At 41.7% G+C, this 17710-nt stretch overlaps 1 protein-coding gene across 2 annotated transcripts in view; it reads left to right on the top strand.

Annotated features, from left to right (window-relative positions):
• Positions 1 to 9108: 9108 nt before the first annotated feature.
• Positions 9109 to 17710, top strand: part of agap3 (ArfGAP with GTPase domain, ankyrin repeat and PH domain 3) — a gene marked incomplete at its 5' end in the record, with an annotated part of 109259 nt that continues 100657 nt past the window's right edge. For both annotated transcript variants that reach the window (XM_079230858.1, XM_079230857.1), the window contains one exon: positions 9109 to 9478. In XM_079230858.1, the coding sequence (XP_079086984.1) occupies positions 9109 to 9478 (370 nt within the window). The remainder of the gene's footprint in view (positions 9479 to 17710) is intronic.

Genomic DNA, 17710 nt, shown 5'->3' with positions numbered 1-17710 from the left:
GAGGGGATACTGCCATTTACACAAACCACAATAAAGCTACTTGATGAACATGTATAATCATATGTAAGGGTATTAGTATTAGAGTCTGGATCATAAGATCCTTTATCACAGGCTTTAACAAATGGTCAACGTATCATCCTCTTCTACCCCATCATGTAAGGCACGGGCAACTTCCTGTCTACTGCATAACTAGCTCACTAGCTCACCACACCGTGGTTACTGGACGCTGTCTTAATGATATGCAGGATGAGCCATTACATGTTGGTCTGATGTAAAACAAAGGCAAACTTTCAAAACTGTCTGAAGAAGTGGACAGTTCACATTTGCTGACGTTTAACTCAGATAACAAAATAACCAAATGAAATATATAATAAAACAGAGCGGCGCTAACAAACCACTACATGTTTACTGTTGATGTTTACCAGCCAAGTTTCTACCACAGACTGTGAAGATGTAACCGTTTGCGGGCCTCAAATCATTACGAGGTTTCCCGAAAAACTCACGGCTGTTTCTGGTTAACGAACTGAGGGCACTTAACCCTCGAGGCCTCCAGTTCTTCGTGGTTACAGTGGCGAAGAAGGGGCCACCAGGAATTGCTGGCGAGCTAGTTAGCTAGCTGCTCAATAACAACCCGTTGACTGACTCTCAGCTAACACAGCTGTCTGGACAGCTGTCTGGACAGACGTTCATAACGTCGATGAATTTGACCAACGTAGTGAGATTATCCAACCCCAAAAAGCCAGCAGCATCTGTTCAGACATATATTGGTGTAATGACGAGATTCCACATTACATGAATAAAATAAACGCATGCATTGGCCTCACCTCACTTCGCTCGCATCTCCCTGTTATTGGTCTCCACCTCGACTGTTCGAGCTAGCTAGCCGACGAGCTAGTAGCAACCGCGCTAGCTAGCTAACCAGTTTTAGCTTGGCAGACATAGAGCTAGCCTAGCGAGCCATCTAGCTAACGTGAGCTATACTGTGATAACTAGGAACCATGGTCACACAGATTAAAACATATATCTGGCGAAAAAAAGATAAATGTATAATGTTGGTTCATCCGTGAAGGTGTGACACGCCGGACGAAACCACCAGTTGTTTATCTCAAGTGCCGTTAGCTAACTACGCTAACACCCTCTTAGGCTGTTTTGTTGTTGTCATCTGCTCATGCGTAGTCCATAAACGATCCGGTCAATTGGAATCCAACTGAAAGACAATTTAGCAGTTGTTTTTGCAAGCTAGGCTGACATAGACGACTGTTTTTTTTATTATTTTTGAAAGTTAAATGATGTACCTTTTCAGCTGGATTCACATAGCAATGCATACTTTATGTATTTCATTATTTTAGTGGGGTACATCAAATATAAAGACTATGGGGAACTAAATATCTAAATGGCTTTGTCAAGTACACGTCTTAATTTCTTCATTTTTAGATTTGGATGTAATGTTAGCTCATAAACAAAATTGTTAATCTTAACTGTTCTGCTTCATTCCGCACCTTCGTTAAGGATACATGTAAACATTAGTCAATGCAGATATTTATTTAATTAAAAAATATTCCTTTATTTACTCATGTATTCTTTTGGCTAGCCATAACATAACTTCCAGTTTTAAATCAAGTCCTTATTAACAATCTCTCAAAAGCATGAACTACAATATACAATATACAATCTATATTAGACATTCTCTATGTTTTTATTTATACTGTTTTATTCTTTTTTTTGTTGTTGTTGTTGCACGGATGCTATATAAACCTACTGGGATCAATACAGTAAATCAACAAATAAAAATGTCCATCCCAGTGAATAGGTTCAAAAGACTCAGCTCTTAGAAAAGTATCGAATTTCCCATCAGTATATTCGTTCGTCACTGTACTTTTCCAGGTGTATTCTGGGAAAATAGCAGAAAAAAAAACGACGTCGAGTGTTTTGCTGCAACATGAGAAGGGGTGTGGTTAATGTAAGTCTGCAGTGTGTGGATGAATCTATTTTGCTGCAGAGAGGAGGTAGTTTGGTGGTTGTCGCTTGCTCTAGAGGTATTTTATTAAACTGAAACGTTTCATTGTCTCATATATTCCTCTACTAGGCATAATGTTTGTGATTTAAGACACAAAAGCTGCAGAAAGGGAATATTTTGTTAACTTTCAAAAAATACATATATATAAAAAACACCCTTTCAAAGTTACAGCAACTCATTTTAATTTACTTTGGTTAATCTGAAAAAAAACTCAAAGGTAGGGACACTAATGCAACCAGAAAGCTTTGAAATCAACCCAAACAAACGATCAATACAGTTTCATCCACATTTTTGTGTATGTTGTGCCTTCATTATTACAGATATTTTTATATCCCTACTTGAATGCTTTTAAACCCAAATATCAATTAGATAAATTACTCCCCAATGTCTTTAGTGCTGAATTGAATGTGTACTTGCAGGGATTGTAATCTCTGTACATTATAAATAAGTATATCATAAATTAAAATGAACAATGATTCGGATGATTACAATGATGCTTAGCTCTATTACCTGTACATTACGAGTGTGAAGAATAAATTTTATTGAGAGGGTATGGTTTGTGTTTGGCAAACTCTAAAATCCCCAAACTAACTGCACGATCATTTCTGTTACAATTCTGTCTATTTATTAATTGACATTTAGGTGAATTGCCCTTTAATCATTTTAACAGTCTATAATACAAACTCCCCCTAGAGGTCACTGGAGCACAATCATCAAATAAAACAAACACATCAAATGGAATCAAATGCATGTTTCCTTTTTCTTTCTCTTCTTATTACCCCTCACACCATTATCTTGCAAAAACAAGTCTCATATTTGCGAGTACACAAAGTCACTGTACAAGAGGTCACAATAACCCCTGGAAAATAACCTCATGTTGTAACATGAGCAGCAGTCCAACAGTGTAAATAGGAAACAGCTCTTTGCGAGGATCACATTGTGCTGTTCACTAACACTCATATTGAGCTCCAAATAAAAAAATAATTTCCATATGGGATTGAAGAAATAATCATCCTAAAAGAGATTTCTTTCTAGGCTAACCTGAAACCTATTCATTTTTGCTGTGTGTCATCTTCATTTACTCTTAACCAGTAACATATAGACTGATATTTACACATCTGATAATTTACAAAATCTACAAAAAATGTGTAGACTTGTATTATAACACCAAAATTATTCAAATAGCTAGTGGTTGCAGAGATACACCCTTTTTAGTTTGGGTACGCAATTTTCGAGCAGAGGCCTAAAAATAGGTTGTTTTTCAAAATTAAACCGTTTAAACTCTTATAAAACTCCAACTACAGAAACAAACACCAAACAGAAGTAAGGCATCGTTTTCTGAAATAATTAGGCTTTAAATCATGTTAGTAAGCCATTAACAGAAGTCATTACATATGTAGGAAACAAAACAATAATAAGTACAAGTTTCCAGGACCCCAAACAACAACTCTGGGGTTATAATGACCTCATTGTTTTCTACCTACAGGTCCAGTATTCAAACATGTCGTGGTCACGCTTTTATCAAATCTGTAGTGCCAATCCTTAGGTTCAGTCCGGGTTTAATTAGAATTTATGTTTGAGTGAAAACTAAAATATAGGACTTTTGCAGTCTGGAGCCTGAAATTCTATACTAACATGCATTTTTCCCCCGAGTTGTGTATGGAGAAAAACGGTATTTATTTTTCCGTGAATGCTGCCACAGACATCCAATTTGTAAATGGCAAATATATGAATATTATACTTTCATCAGTGGCTCTATCAGGCTCTATCACGATAGTGTTACCTGCAGTATTACAGTTATCCTCCATTGAATATCCCCAAACAATGCAAAACTCAAAGCATAATTCTATTGTTTTCATGCAGATAGAAATTCAAAATCAACTACTTTAACTTCACATTCAGTTCAGGATCTTCAGATGCCCAAAAGTGACCCCATTAACACAGCATTGCAGCAAGCACATAGGAATATCCTGAGATATGTATGTGAGACTGTGGTAGTATGGAAAGTGCTTTTGTAAATGTGTCACGACTAAATGTCTTGTTTTCATTTTGCTCTTGAAGATAAGGATATACTGCTTTTGTTATAGAGTCCAATAGTCCGTGAAATTTCCCCTCAGCTCATTGTTGACGCTTTAGAATCGGTTGTGAACTGTGTTGAGTTTCAAAACACCTGTGTGAGCTTGTTAGGCGCTTCGACAAAACCTGTTCTTCTTATAAAGAACAACATGACGTTGTTGAGTCACTTCAAACCCCTGACAACACATCAATATCGATATATCAATATGCTGTATATTACTTGTTCCCAGGCCGGCTGTCATCAGACACTAAATATATCTTGGAAGTGGAAAGAAAACCAGTTCTGAAATGGCCTTGCTGAAAAGACACTCCTTAAAGTGAATGGTATGAGGGTGGCCTTGTTTCATTGGTTCAGTGTGTTTGAAATGGTTTAATAACCTGAACCTGAGCAATAGCTAAAGAGCGAGAGGAGCTCTTCACAACCAGCCAGCGAGGTCACAGCTATCTGAAACCTGCAAGGAGGCCTGTGGCTCTCTGTTCTGCACCGGTTACACATCCTTAGATGGTAGTTTAAGCCGAGGTGTCTGAATGGCACGCTAGAGGGCCTCAATATGAAAGAGAATTAATAGGGACTCATCTCTTCCATCTGCAGTCAGTTCAGTTTGCCCATGAGATCATGCTTCTTATGCAAGTTCGCCCTGAGGAATCAACATTTTTTTTTCCTTTACTAAGCAACCACGACCTTCGCTCTCATAAATGCATGTTTGACAGGTTTATGATGTTTGTGTTATGTAATTGTCTTTTGATTAATTGTTTTCCACCCTGTGTGAAATACCTATTGGATGTAAGAGACACGGTGCATATTCAGGGGTTTTGTTCCTACAGACTTTAATGACCACTTTGAACAGAAGAAGCTACAGAATTGCGGTCTGTAAAAATAAATTGAGCCTCGGCTGTAATACGCTGTGTACACAAGTGCAAAAGTAACATTAAATCCTGTATTTATTTTAATTTGTGGACATCGAGACATACGGTGTACGAGCGCAGACATCCAAAACCAATTTAAACACACAATTACATACACAGCCGAGTAATTATTGTCACATTAAAGAAAATTACAAGCGGCTGTGAGAGACTTCCGAAAACTTCAAATGGAATGAGAGACGAGCGCCACGACAGAAACTAACGCAGACAGGAAATGAATGATGGGAAAGTCAGTGTATGGTGTTTCCAACAGGGAGAGTTGTTTGACTTATAGTCAATAATAATAATCTATTGTCGTTATGCAACAAATTCAGTTGCCTCAATTGTATTACATGTCTTCCCACATATTTCCAAGTAATAAATGAGGCACAGATGAGAGGAAAAGATAATATATGTATGATTACTGGGAGTACGGGCATCACTTCATGACAAAATAGAGGTCAAGTGACAGGTAGGGAGCCACAGCTGCATATTTATATGGATTTATGTGTATTTTCTTGTCAGCTGGCACAACATCACTGCCGGTTCTGTTCCAATACATCACAAATACTTGAATTATTCGGATGACTGAGCTCAGGTTGGGAGTACGAGAAGTCTTCTGAGCGTTGTTTGAATGTCAGCTCTCTTTTATGCAACTACGGGTTTATTTTCTGATCAACAGCAATGCACCGTGACTTCGTTCAGTGTGTATGGCACATATTGCCAGAGGATGATTCTGTGGGGTCATCTGAGGTTGATGGGTACATTTACAAGAGTGACACTGGCTCTCCATCTAGTCTTCAGTAAAGCTGTGTGATCGGGGGTGTTTAATAGTGGGGCCTTTGTAAAGACCCGTGTGCAGGTTTTGGCCACAAGGGTTTGTAAAATCGGGGAAAAAACAGCCAGAAATTCAGGTTCAGTCCTCTGCAAGCAAAAAGGAGAATCAATAATTCAGACAGGCTTCATAAATGTTGGCTCTGTCTCATTTTGTCTCACTGGGTGTCAATGAAACTCGACTGCTCTGATATTCATGGAGAATTCCAGTGTCCTGGGGCGGCTCTCTGAAGCCTGCACGGATCATTCGGAGGAAGATACTTAACAAGTCAGTTGGGAGATATAATGCTTGAATAACTATAAGGTCATGTTGTAGTTCAGTGAAACAGACTTGAACTTAAATGTAACTAATTTCAGATAATTACATTTATTCAAGCAAAAAGAAAAAGATGAAGTGTTTATTGTAATTGCACAGTCTTCTCACTCTTTTTCTTTCTGTTTGTGTATAATTGCACTTTTACTTGTAAACGACACAATGTGTATTCAAATACAATGTCTGAGAACCTAGTTAGACAACTCAACTCTCTTTGAATAAATGCTGGATATCCTACATGTATATGTATAAACCTGGTAGAAATGGCTCAGATTACATGTCGTACAGTCTAGTTACTGTTATAATGTGTTCGGTCGGCCATTTGCCAAAAAAAGGGAGAGCCTCCAGGCACATCTTGTGTCACATCCCTCATTACAGAACACACAACAGCAGTGCCAACATGATCATGTGCCAATACATACTGAGAAGTAACTTAATAATCCATGTGACTGCACCGAGCATGACACTGTGTGAGGCCAACACGCTGCAAGATAATCAGATACGTCGCGTTATCGCAAGTTATTTTGACATCTACCAGATTCAACTTGTAGCTTCCTGCTGCTTTTTAAATATCAGTAGAGATCACCTTCAGGCCCTGATGGAGCGCAACAGGATGAGTGTGGTATTGTGTTTGCAAAGGGGGTCGGGGGTGGGGGGAGTTCCAAATCTGGTCAACAGATGGAGGCAGAAGGCTGAAGATAATATGCACAGCACAAGGTGAGCAGTATGTTGCAGAAGTGCTTATTTGTTACATAAAGAGAGGCATATGTGTCATATGTGTGATGTATTAAAACAGCTTTGTCACGGTGACCTCTGGAGATTTGATTTGATCTCTCTCATCACACGCAGAAGCACAAAATACAACATGGGTCATTAAATTGTGATGAACTCAACTAATGAGCGTAATCCTCAAAACAGCAGGTTGTTCTTGCTGCTGAATGTATAATTTCTTAGACACTGTGCTGCTGCATAAAGAATAAAATGGTATGTGTCACATTGCAGCTGTTCAGACATGTGCATTCTCATCCCCGTCGCCACAACAGGTTTGGTTACGTAATGCATTAGATAAACAGAAGTAGATAAACATACACAGGAAAGGGAGAAAAAATGCATTAGAAACTGTTGGCACTTTATTTTGCCGTTTGAAAATACAGAACAAATATGATAAAATGAGTGTTTTTGGAATTATCTGCATGATTAAAGCTGCGCTTACACATTCTGGGAAGAAGAAGAAGAAGAAGAAGAAGAAGAAGAAGAAGAAGAAGAAGAAGAAGAAGAAGAAGAAGAAGAAGAAGAAGACATAGCTATTGCACTCTGTATTATTAATGTGAGAGAAAAGAGCCTCGGGCTGCCTGAAGGGTTCACACACTATAATACTTTTTCTCCCCTGAATTATAATTGGAACATTTTTATTACATAAAACTTTTTTTAATCTAGGCACAGTCTTTTTTTCTGTATCAAAAAGTGGAGACACTTTCCCTGAGAGTATGCCATGTTACAGACTAACTAATAATAATTACATTCATGTTTTTTGGATCTGCATCAAAACACTGCTGCATCAGCAGCTCAACTTTGACTGACTCGGACAGTCTTCTGGCCTTGAACAGCTGTTGTTGTAACGCGCATTCAAACCAGCAGGTGGCTCCGTGTCTTCCTTTTGTGTGTGAAGGAATATCGATTATGATCCATATATCACACCCCTTCTCGTGAGATTCCTTAATGTAAAGGCCCTTTTAAACATGCGGGGACATTTGGTGGAGAAAGTTGGTCTGCTGTGACATCAGGGTGTGTGGACGGTATCACTGCATGTGTGGTTTGCTAAATCGAAACTGTTACTCATCATGACTATTATTTATTGCATAATACACATGTATGTGTGTGTTAAAGAGATGGGACCACAGAAGCTCTAGCAACCATATAAATACACCCACAATAGATATAAAGTTGGACATATTTTCAGTGTTTCAGAGTCATAAGGGTATGACCATTCGTCATTATTGATACTGGGGGGGAAATAAATTCCTCAAAAGACCGAATTGTGCTTGCCTGCGCGTCCACGTGCGCGTCCACGCACACGTGAAAGGGCCCAATTGTGGTAGAATTGCTTGTGGCTTTTGTTTTAATGGAGACAGTAACAACAACTGGTGATATTCCGAATGACATAGCTGTATCTACTTGTGTATCTTGCAGTCGCCAGTTTAAAAATAAATAAAACATGTGTTGGTTTTCTTTTTTCTCGGTTGCACAACTGTCAGGTAGGTTATTATAATGATGTTCACGTTGCGATCGCCCCCCCCCCCCCCCCCCTCTCCTCCACCAACTCCAATCACACCCTCCCCCATCCTCAAGTACAATTACGCGTTGGGTGACGTTTCAGCATGCGGAGGAGGAGGGCGCTGGGCAGGGACCACTTGGACCAAATAGAGGACTAAACGGGATTTCATTTGCAGCAGCGCAGAAACAACGCATTGACGGCAGCGGACCAGGGCTCCGTGTGTGTGAAGCCCATTGTCTCCTCCAGGACGCAGCAGGCTGAAGGAAAACGGGTTTGACCGGCAGCAAGCGGGGCAGCCCAGGAAAGGAGTGGTTAGAAGAGGCATTGCGGGTTCGTAAGACTTTGAAGGGGCCCTGGACAGATCTGGCCAATAACGGGGGGTGAGGGGTGAGGGGGGAAATTAATCACAAGTCAAGTTTTTTTTTTTAATAATATGAACACGAGTCGCGTTTTGTTGCAATTGGCGATCAACTATTGATGCGTCTGTGCCGATCGTTTTTTTTTCCTTCCACGCCATCAGTACGCGCGGACACTTCTTTTGTTCGCGTCGCTCGGAATCACAAATTCTAGTCTGCATATTTGTGTTGCCGTTGTAAAAAAAAAAAAAAAACGAGTAAAGAGTTAGTCTCTCTCTCTCTCTCCCCCTCCGCCCCCCCTCCCCTTCCCTTCAAATAAAAACCCAACCCCAAGATGAATTTTCAGTCGGGCGTCCCAGGGTCCGGTCTCTCGCAGCAGTCTCAGCCAGCCATGCCCACTCCAGGAACGGTCCCGGCGCCGGTCCCCGTCCCAGTGCCCCAGTCCATCCCGTCCCAGTTCGGATCCGGATCGTCCGCGAGCTCCGGGGGCGGCCAGTTCGGTTCGGGCACAGTCTCGGGCCAGGCTGCCCAACCCGGCTCTGCGAGCTCGCAGTTTGTTTTGTCCAACTCTGCGGCCATCCGGGCGGAGATCCACCGGTTCGAGTCGGTCCACCCGAACATTTACGCCATCTACGACCTGATCGAGCGCATCGACGACCTGGCCCTGCAGAACCAGATCCGAGAGCACGTAATCTCCATCGAAGGTGAGTAAAGGGTTTTGGGGGAATCACACTGGTTTTTGGTGCTGCTCATTCATTGAGGGTTGGGGGATGGAGGGGTGTGTGTGTGTGTGTCTGTTTTTAAAGGTTGTGGTGGTGGTGGGGTGGGGGGGGGGTCACATTGTTATGGGCGCAAAGCAGTGTCAACAATCACACTTTGAGGTCGGAGGTTGGGGGCGTAGCCGATCCCATAGTCCTGCTCCCATAGTCCTGCTCCGGGAGGGAATTGCCCCCCAGACACTGCAGTGTTAATACAAGGCACTCACAAGTTGCAGCACCCTGCGATTGTAATGAGCTCTGCAAACATGTTTCTGCTTCTTTTTTTTTAAATGGCATTTTCCTAAAGGGAACACTTGTTTTCACTTCTCATGCACAACAGCGTGGCCGTATTTTCATTCTGAACCTCAGTGTGTAGCAGAAGCGGCCAATCCTATAAGGCACATGTTGCATGAAACTAATGATTGCTTTGGACAATGCAGAGGCACATGCACGGGTGTGTGCACCACGAAAACCGCCACGATGGACATCTTTTGTTGTGTTTATAAAGCCACTTTGCGAGCGTATTCTTCACACACACACAGGAAATCAAGTCCAAGTGGTGTAAGCTGACCAGAGGAGGAGCACAGTGGCTGTAAACCAGCTACCGCGGCATGTCAGATCCAAGTGATGCACTGTCAGATGTGACCGTCTTTAAATGATGGTTGCAGTTCCTTATCTGCTCCTCACCCGCCCATGTATCCAGTCATTGGCTGTGTGACACAGCAGTCAGTCAGTGTACTGTCCATCAAAGTCATGCAGGCGGGGGTTTGGAGGAGTGTTACAGCAACTGTCTGAATGTACACGTTTGCGCCACTGCTTCCATCTACTGTCTTTGGGAGCATTGCCCTCATTTAGATCTCGAGTGGCAGTTTATCTTGAAAGCAGCAATCCTTTAGAATACACTAGCAGAAATATGAGTTGACAGTGAAAGAGTGAGTTATTAAATGTGGGGACATCTTTTTAACAGTGCGATCCTTTAGTATTTCTGCAGTGGGCAGTACAACTTGATCATCATAAACAAACATTTACAGTTGCCCTTTGGAGTTGACAGTGTGCCAATGGCAAAGATTCATGGAACATGCTATTGAGTGTTAAAAAAGATAAATATTTAAAGGGACAGTTCATCCCAAATTCAAAAATGCATACTTTTCCTCTTACACTAAGTGCTATTTATCAATCTAGATTGTTTTGGTGTGAGTTGCTTAGTGTTGGAGAGATCTTCCACAGACATGTCTGTCTTCTCTCCATAATGGGTCTAGATGGCACTCTATCTGTCTCACCTGAAACTATCACAACAAGGTCTGTGAATTATAGCACAATATTTGAGAGAAGGCCGACATCTCTACGGCCAATATCTACAAAGCAAGGCCTCTCGTACCAAAACAATGTAGATTGATACATAGCACTACTTTAAATGTTTGGATAAACTGTCCCTTTTAATGCACCTTTAACAAAGATATTGACATATATTGATATATGTTCTTTTTTTAATGTAGATTGGTGACCTGACCTAACAAAATGTCAAGGTTATCAACCGATTGTCAGAGATGATCTTTACAATATTTACCTGGGAAATTAAAATATGCAGTCAATACTGAACCGGCTTTAGGATATTCTAGGATGCTACCTGTCAATCACACAGCCGACAGAGACATATTTTGTACTTTTTTGTTTTGCGGTTTGAGAAGTTATATTTTTGGATCATCTATTTTGATTTAAATGTCTTGCCGTGTTCATAGATTTGGGACAGATCAGATAAAGGAAAATGAAAGCCATCCTCATGAAAATAAGTAATCCACTGGTGGGCCTATGCTGTCTCAGTTTGTTTCTGATGCCTCTAGGATTGTTGCATAATTTCTTTTCAATGAAGGCATGTCTTTATTCAGTATCTTGATGGAACAACACTGGAGGCTTTTATGAGTTATCCTTATATGCACTTAAAAACATAACTTTAATTGCTTGCTTCATTCTCAAATCAATTTAAATGCTAATTCTAATGTGTTCTTAATCTGACATACATTTAAAAAGCATTCTAGAGGATTATTTTTGTGGTGTTGAACGTCACTTTTACTGTGGATTCATTCTCCTTGTCCACTTCAGCTACAGAATTTGCTTTTCCCAGAATGCCCTACCAAAACCCCAGGGAAGTTAGCTAGTTAGCTACGGTCATGTCTGAAGACTAGTGTGCTCTTTTTTCTTCATTTTATTGTTTACAAAACACGGCATATGGACTGCATTAATGTCCACTGCAGCTTCTGTAGGTGCAGAAACCGGACATCTTCCTCACAGTTCTTCCCCGTGTCATCGTGGAACGTTAGCACAAAGATTAGAGCCCATGCGTTGCATGCGAACACCTCCTGCTTGAGATGACAAATCTCTCAACGGAATGTCACAATATCTATATTTGGCCAGGTATTCGTGGGAATAAAAACACAAACCGGTTGTGGCATCGCATGCACACCTGCAGGCGTTTACAAAATGCTCCACCTGGGAAATGTTTAACCCCATAAGCAAAAATCCCCTGCTGAAAAACAAAACCGGGAGCAGAAATGCCAAGCATACTCCCTGTAACTGTTTATCTATGAATCTGATTTGCACATTGTTAACCTGCTTTGACGATAAGTGTATAAAGAGCGGTGTTGAATTGATATTTCTAAGCATACACGGGATGTCAGCGGGCTCAACAGATTTTGGTGTCCTTCTCACAAAGAAATCCCCGTTGCATTAGCTTTGATGTGGGTTCTGGTGCTTTTCTCTTCATGCTGTTAAATGAGATGCAGTTGTCTTAATAACTAAGTCCAAGAGGCTTTGAAGAGCTGCAACAGGAGCTGTTGCCCGACTTGTCTTCACCTGCACTGTGGAACCGCAGAGTCTGTTCCTCTTCAATCTTCCATCATTGCAGAGGCTGTTGCTAAGGAACCAGTGGCTCATGCATTTAGCTGAAAATGCTGAAGAAGGAGTGAATATAAATTACGGCCCTTACAAAATGAATTCCATTATTACTAAGGTTTCCCTGTTGTTTTGTTGATTAATAAGATCTTTGTGTGACAATGACAACGAGCCGTTCAGACTCTTGTGTGGCCTGACATATTTCCATTTTGCACTGATTGAAATTCAAGGTGCTGCGTGGTTTCTGTGCCAATTCATACTGCACTTGCAACTAACATCTCTTCTCTTGTCCTTTTTTAAAGCAACGTTTGTAACGGAAGCTGATCTACATTAGACAGCCATGTAATTGGCGATAAACTGCGAGTATAACAGGGAATACGAATATAGTGCTAAGTGGTTGACAAGTATTGAACTCTTGAAGATGATTCGTAAATACTCCCAGGGGCTCGAATAAGCAGCATCTGTTTCTGGGCTCCAATTTCCCACCAGGTGCAGATGCAGGTCACACAGCACACACTTCAGTATATTTTGGTCCAGGAACCAACCGGCATACTAGAATACTACCTGGCTCTGGAGTTACCATGACGCCTTGTGATCATTTTATGGATCATTTCCCCAAAGCAGAGTCAAATAATCAAAAAGGAGCTGACACACGGTGAACCTTGGACTTTTAGAGGCCCTGGGCCAGTTGCCCACTTTGCCTTGCCGGTAATCACAGTCGTAAAAAATGTCGATGATCTGTGACCTGAATGACTGAGAACCGTCATTGCCATAATGCGAAAATTACTCTAAAATCCCTCGGATTAGATGGCGGCGTTGCTGGAGTGGAAACCTGGTGCTTCGTCAATAGCACGCTGGACAACGATTTGGCCTAATCCAACAAATGCTTTTTGATGGCTTCGTCAGTTAAACTGTCTTTTTAGTCTATGTCTGGGCTTCTTCTCCACGTGAGCCACCGGCTCCTAGACTCTCTCTGTAACTGTGTCGCACGATGGATCAGATTCTGTAGTTTTTGGAACTTGTCGGGCCCTTGAATTGACTTACACTAACTGCAGGATTCCCCAGAAAAGATTTATACATAGTGACGACGATACACTTCAGGATAGAATTAATATAATAATCATAAAAATGAATTTAAAAATAACAAATCTACATATTAGATATGTTTCCATATAGAATGTACTACTGAGTGGTAGCTCCGCCTTTTCCATAAACTACCCTATCTGTTTATTCTCTTGATATTCCCTTGTCTACCATCACTATTAAACTGGCCAGTCTTCCTGCCGGTGGCCATCTTTAAGCCTCACCGTGACATTGACAATGCTGCAGAAAGGTTGTTGCAACTTTCTTTTAGCTGTTTGCCAAGAAGAATATATTAATTGGTGATTGCACCACAGCAGTGCTCCCCTGATAGCAGGCTAAACTTCAACCAGTATGCTGTTGAGTCCCACATTGACATCGGGAGAAATAAAAGGACGTAAATAAGAATACGAAAAGCTGTTCGTGCACATCGCAAGTGTTGCGCAACCTGTACTGTGCATGACTGGATTACAGCTGACCCTTAGCAGATAGACGGGCTAATGAATACCCAACAGTCATCTGGAAAGGCATTAGATATCATGTCCTTGCTGCATAATTAATAGTTGGAAATAGCAGATAGATTCAGATTTATTCAGAGGAACAAACTAATATTATTTATATATGTGTTTTTAACTGACTCTAAACTGTTGGAGGCAGGATTTGGTCAGGGATTTTATATTAGGGGGAATAAATACTTGAGCGTATGCAAATGGTACATGGAAAATCCAGATCACTGAGATATGGAGACAGCTGCAGAGATGGTATCTGTACTGTTGGTGTCTGTACTGTGATTCCAGTGATATTTTTAGCTATTCGTGTCAATGTGGAGGAGCGTTTCATTAACAAGACCGTGTCCTGGGAATAGTTTTCTTTGGGGTTTATTTTCAATGGTAGATCTGATTGCTTCCATCATTCATGTTCTTATCAAAGTTGCTTGCATAATGTTCTTTAGCTTTCCAAGGATGTTCTGTGGGTAATTGAAAATATATGTGGATGAATGCAGTTACACAAAGGACAAAAGCACCTACAGTCTGTGTTTATAGCAAAGGGCGAAGAGCTACGCCGGTCAGCGATTTGGACAGGATGACGTACACGTTTGTCTCCTTCCTGCCTTTTCGGCCTCAACGTGGCATCGCATAATTCTCAACAGCCGGTTGTGATTTCTGACCTGCGGGTATTTCAAGGAGATTTCCTTTTCTGCCCGTCGTGAGCTTTATGATGGTATGCTGTCATGTCATCTTGCATCTTGAGCAATAACCGTGTTTCGAGGGGAAAAAACTGCAAAAGCCCACGCTGACTTCCATATTTCCAACAGAGAGTCCAATGTCAGAGCAAGGGCAGTCGCCCAAACCCACTGCTACTCAAGAGGGGTGCTTGGGATGTGAAGAAAGGACCAATACGTCCGCACAATGGGACAGTGTGCACTCAGACAGCAGTAGGGACGACACAGAGAGATACAGAAAGCGCACAGACTGAACCCTCACAGCTCTCTGTAGGCATTGTGTGCCACCACGCACTGCATCTCTCTCGCAGTCAATTGCCAAGGAGAGTGAGGCCGAGTGCTCATCTGCTGATCACAAGCAGAGAGTGATGATAATGCATCTTTCTCTTGGCGATTGCGCTGCTGAAGCGGGATTTATTTCCTCATGCCCCGCTGAGATGTAAAACCCTGAACTATCTTAATTCACACTGTTTCACTGGCCTCACGCTGTCATGATGCAGCAGAAGTTATGTATGAAAAAATGGTTTCACTGGCCTCACAGGCCGGGTTTACTGAGGTGATGATTTTTTTTTTTATTGAGTTGTAACGGTTTAGAGGTGTGTGTGTGTGTGTGTGTGTGTGTGTGTGTGTGTGTGTGTGTGTGTGTGTGTGTGTGTGTGTGTGTGTGTGTGTGTGTGTGTGTGTGTGTGTGTGTGTGTGTGTGTGGGGGGTTGAATTTGGTTTGAGGAACTGGGTTTACAGTTGTCACTGTGGGCCATCTGTGTCGGGGAAATGCCGCTGCTACTTCTGGCAAGTGCAGTCTCTACAATGTGCTCATTATATTTCAGAACCGTATCCGTGAATATGGATTAGAAACTGTTATAGAGTTAGAAATGTCAGTCAATACCACCAGCTGCGTCGCTTACGCGGCGTGTCAATATGAATTGCTGTTAATGTGGAATGCTGGTGTTTATAGAGGAGCTCGGTAAGTATTTACTAGTTGTAGATCTTGTGCCTAAATAAAGCCTTACATAAATACATCTGTGAAGCGTGGAAAAGGAAACTATGGCCTGTTCTAAATACTGAGTTACAAAGAAAGCATAGGTTAAACACTAAAAATTGCCATCTTTAGAAAATATGTAGGTACTAATTGTGTTCTCATTTTTCTGGAGATTGATCTGTAACACTGCAACTGAAATGTATTCAGGGAACGTTAAACATCTTTATTCTGAACTGCTGCGTCTTTCACCGTGTTGCGTCCACACAGACGGATTTTGCTGCTGCCAGCCCTTCTTTCTACATCGGCCGTAATGTTTAATTTCATTATAAATGTCGTTTTATACTTGTTTTAGTCAGGCGGAGAAAAGCTAAGACATATGTGCTCATTTGTAAGCGAGAATCCACACGGTCCCACAACTATTTCAGAACAAAAGCCTTGTGTAAACAAATGAAGGGATTCTCTCCACAGAAAGATGCTGCCGAGGGCTTTTATTTTGAAACGGGAAACCGGAAGTTTAGGTGTGCAACGGTTCATAAAACTCACAGTTCTGATTGTATTACTGTTTTGAGTCTCAGAGCTACTCGGCACAAAATACAAAAGGGAGCAAATATCACTTTTAGAGATTCCCCGATCATGTTTTTCTGCCGTCGATACCGATTGCAGATCCTTTTCGCCCAGTACAGATTGTTTTTGTTCCTGATGAGATGTATCAGTCTTCTCTAAGTCTTGGCACAATAACTGTATTTCCAAAATCGTTTAACCGTTCCTTTTTAAATCAACCAAGTGTTAGAAGTACACAAGTGGAATTAAACTTGGGATGCCACTGTAAAGTAAAGCATCTCAGACTGATGGACCTCTCGGATCTGCCGTTTTGCTGCCAGTGAATATTTGTAAAAATTAAGACAACCACAGCTTACCCAGAAGAAACTCATTTCACTTCAGTTCCCTCAACTTCTAAGGAAGAGAATGATCACGTATCTGTCAGCAGGAAGAAGCTCCTCTTTGCTGCATCGAACGTCTCAGAGGTCTACAACAGCACTGTCAAGCTCTCAGTTGAGCCTTTTTGATGTGATGTAACGTGGATTAATACGAGCACCTGAAATGCACATGCAGCTCGCTTGTCAACTTGCTCAAGCGGCCATTGATTTAAAAGCATAAGCTTCTTTTTGATTTTCCCATTCGCTTGAAGACGTTTTCAGACCCTCCGTAGCATCTGGGGCAACTGGAGCCCTATCTGTGTTGAGCATGGCGAGTATCATGATGTGAGTACTTCACATCACGTCGACGTCACAAGTTTATTCTTGGGAGCGCAGTAGTAGCAGACTTTCCCCCCGAGCAGATGCTCACCAGATAACAGGGTCCCCCACATGCCTCGCGCTCAAAAGACTCCCTGCTTTGTGACGAGCCCATAAAGTTCCTCGTCTGCGGCTCGAGAACGCTCATTCCATCCCCATTGAAATGCCTTTTTAACGCGGCACCCGACTTTTGACCGTGGGTCAGCAGAGATGAGCTGAACCGGAGAGCCGTAAACAGCCTCGGTCCGGGAGGTCCGCGGGGTCAGAGTGCCATTTCTGCCTCGGCCCTGCTGTCCCCTCTCAGCTGCAAGTGCCGTAGCATTGGCTTATTGAATGTGACGCTATCCTCAACACCAGAATGTCCTCCATTGTGCGATTGAACAAAGGCTCTCTCTCTCCTATTGATGGACAACTAATTTTTGTTCTTCGGTTCTGAATGTGGAGGGACAGGGGTGAGCTCGTTTGGTTTTTATTTTTTATTTTTTCAATAAAGGGACATTTTAGAGTAGCCTAATCTCTTCTGTACAGAAAGTAGAAGGTTGTTTTGTCTCTGTCGTGTTCTGACATTGTAAATAGGTAATGCGGAGTAGTTCTGATCTCGTGTTTTATTGAAGGTAAGAGCCATTGAGTTTCTGGGCTTAGTTCATTTTGAATCAGTGGGTTTTCAATACAGAAAAGGAGATGAGTGCTTGTCCCCACCATACATAGATCTG

Source organism: Taurulus bubalis (genome assembly GCF_910589615.1).
Source record: "Taurulus bubalis genome assembly, chromosome: 1".
In the NCBI taxonomy this organism is placed as follows: domain Eukaryota; kingdom Metazoa; phylum Chordata; class Actinopteri; order Perciformes; family Cottidae; genus Taurulus; species Taurulus bubalis.
The sequence above is the reverse complement of the archived record's forward strand: the minus strand, read 5'-3'. Positions and strand labels throughout refer to the sequence as shown.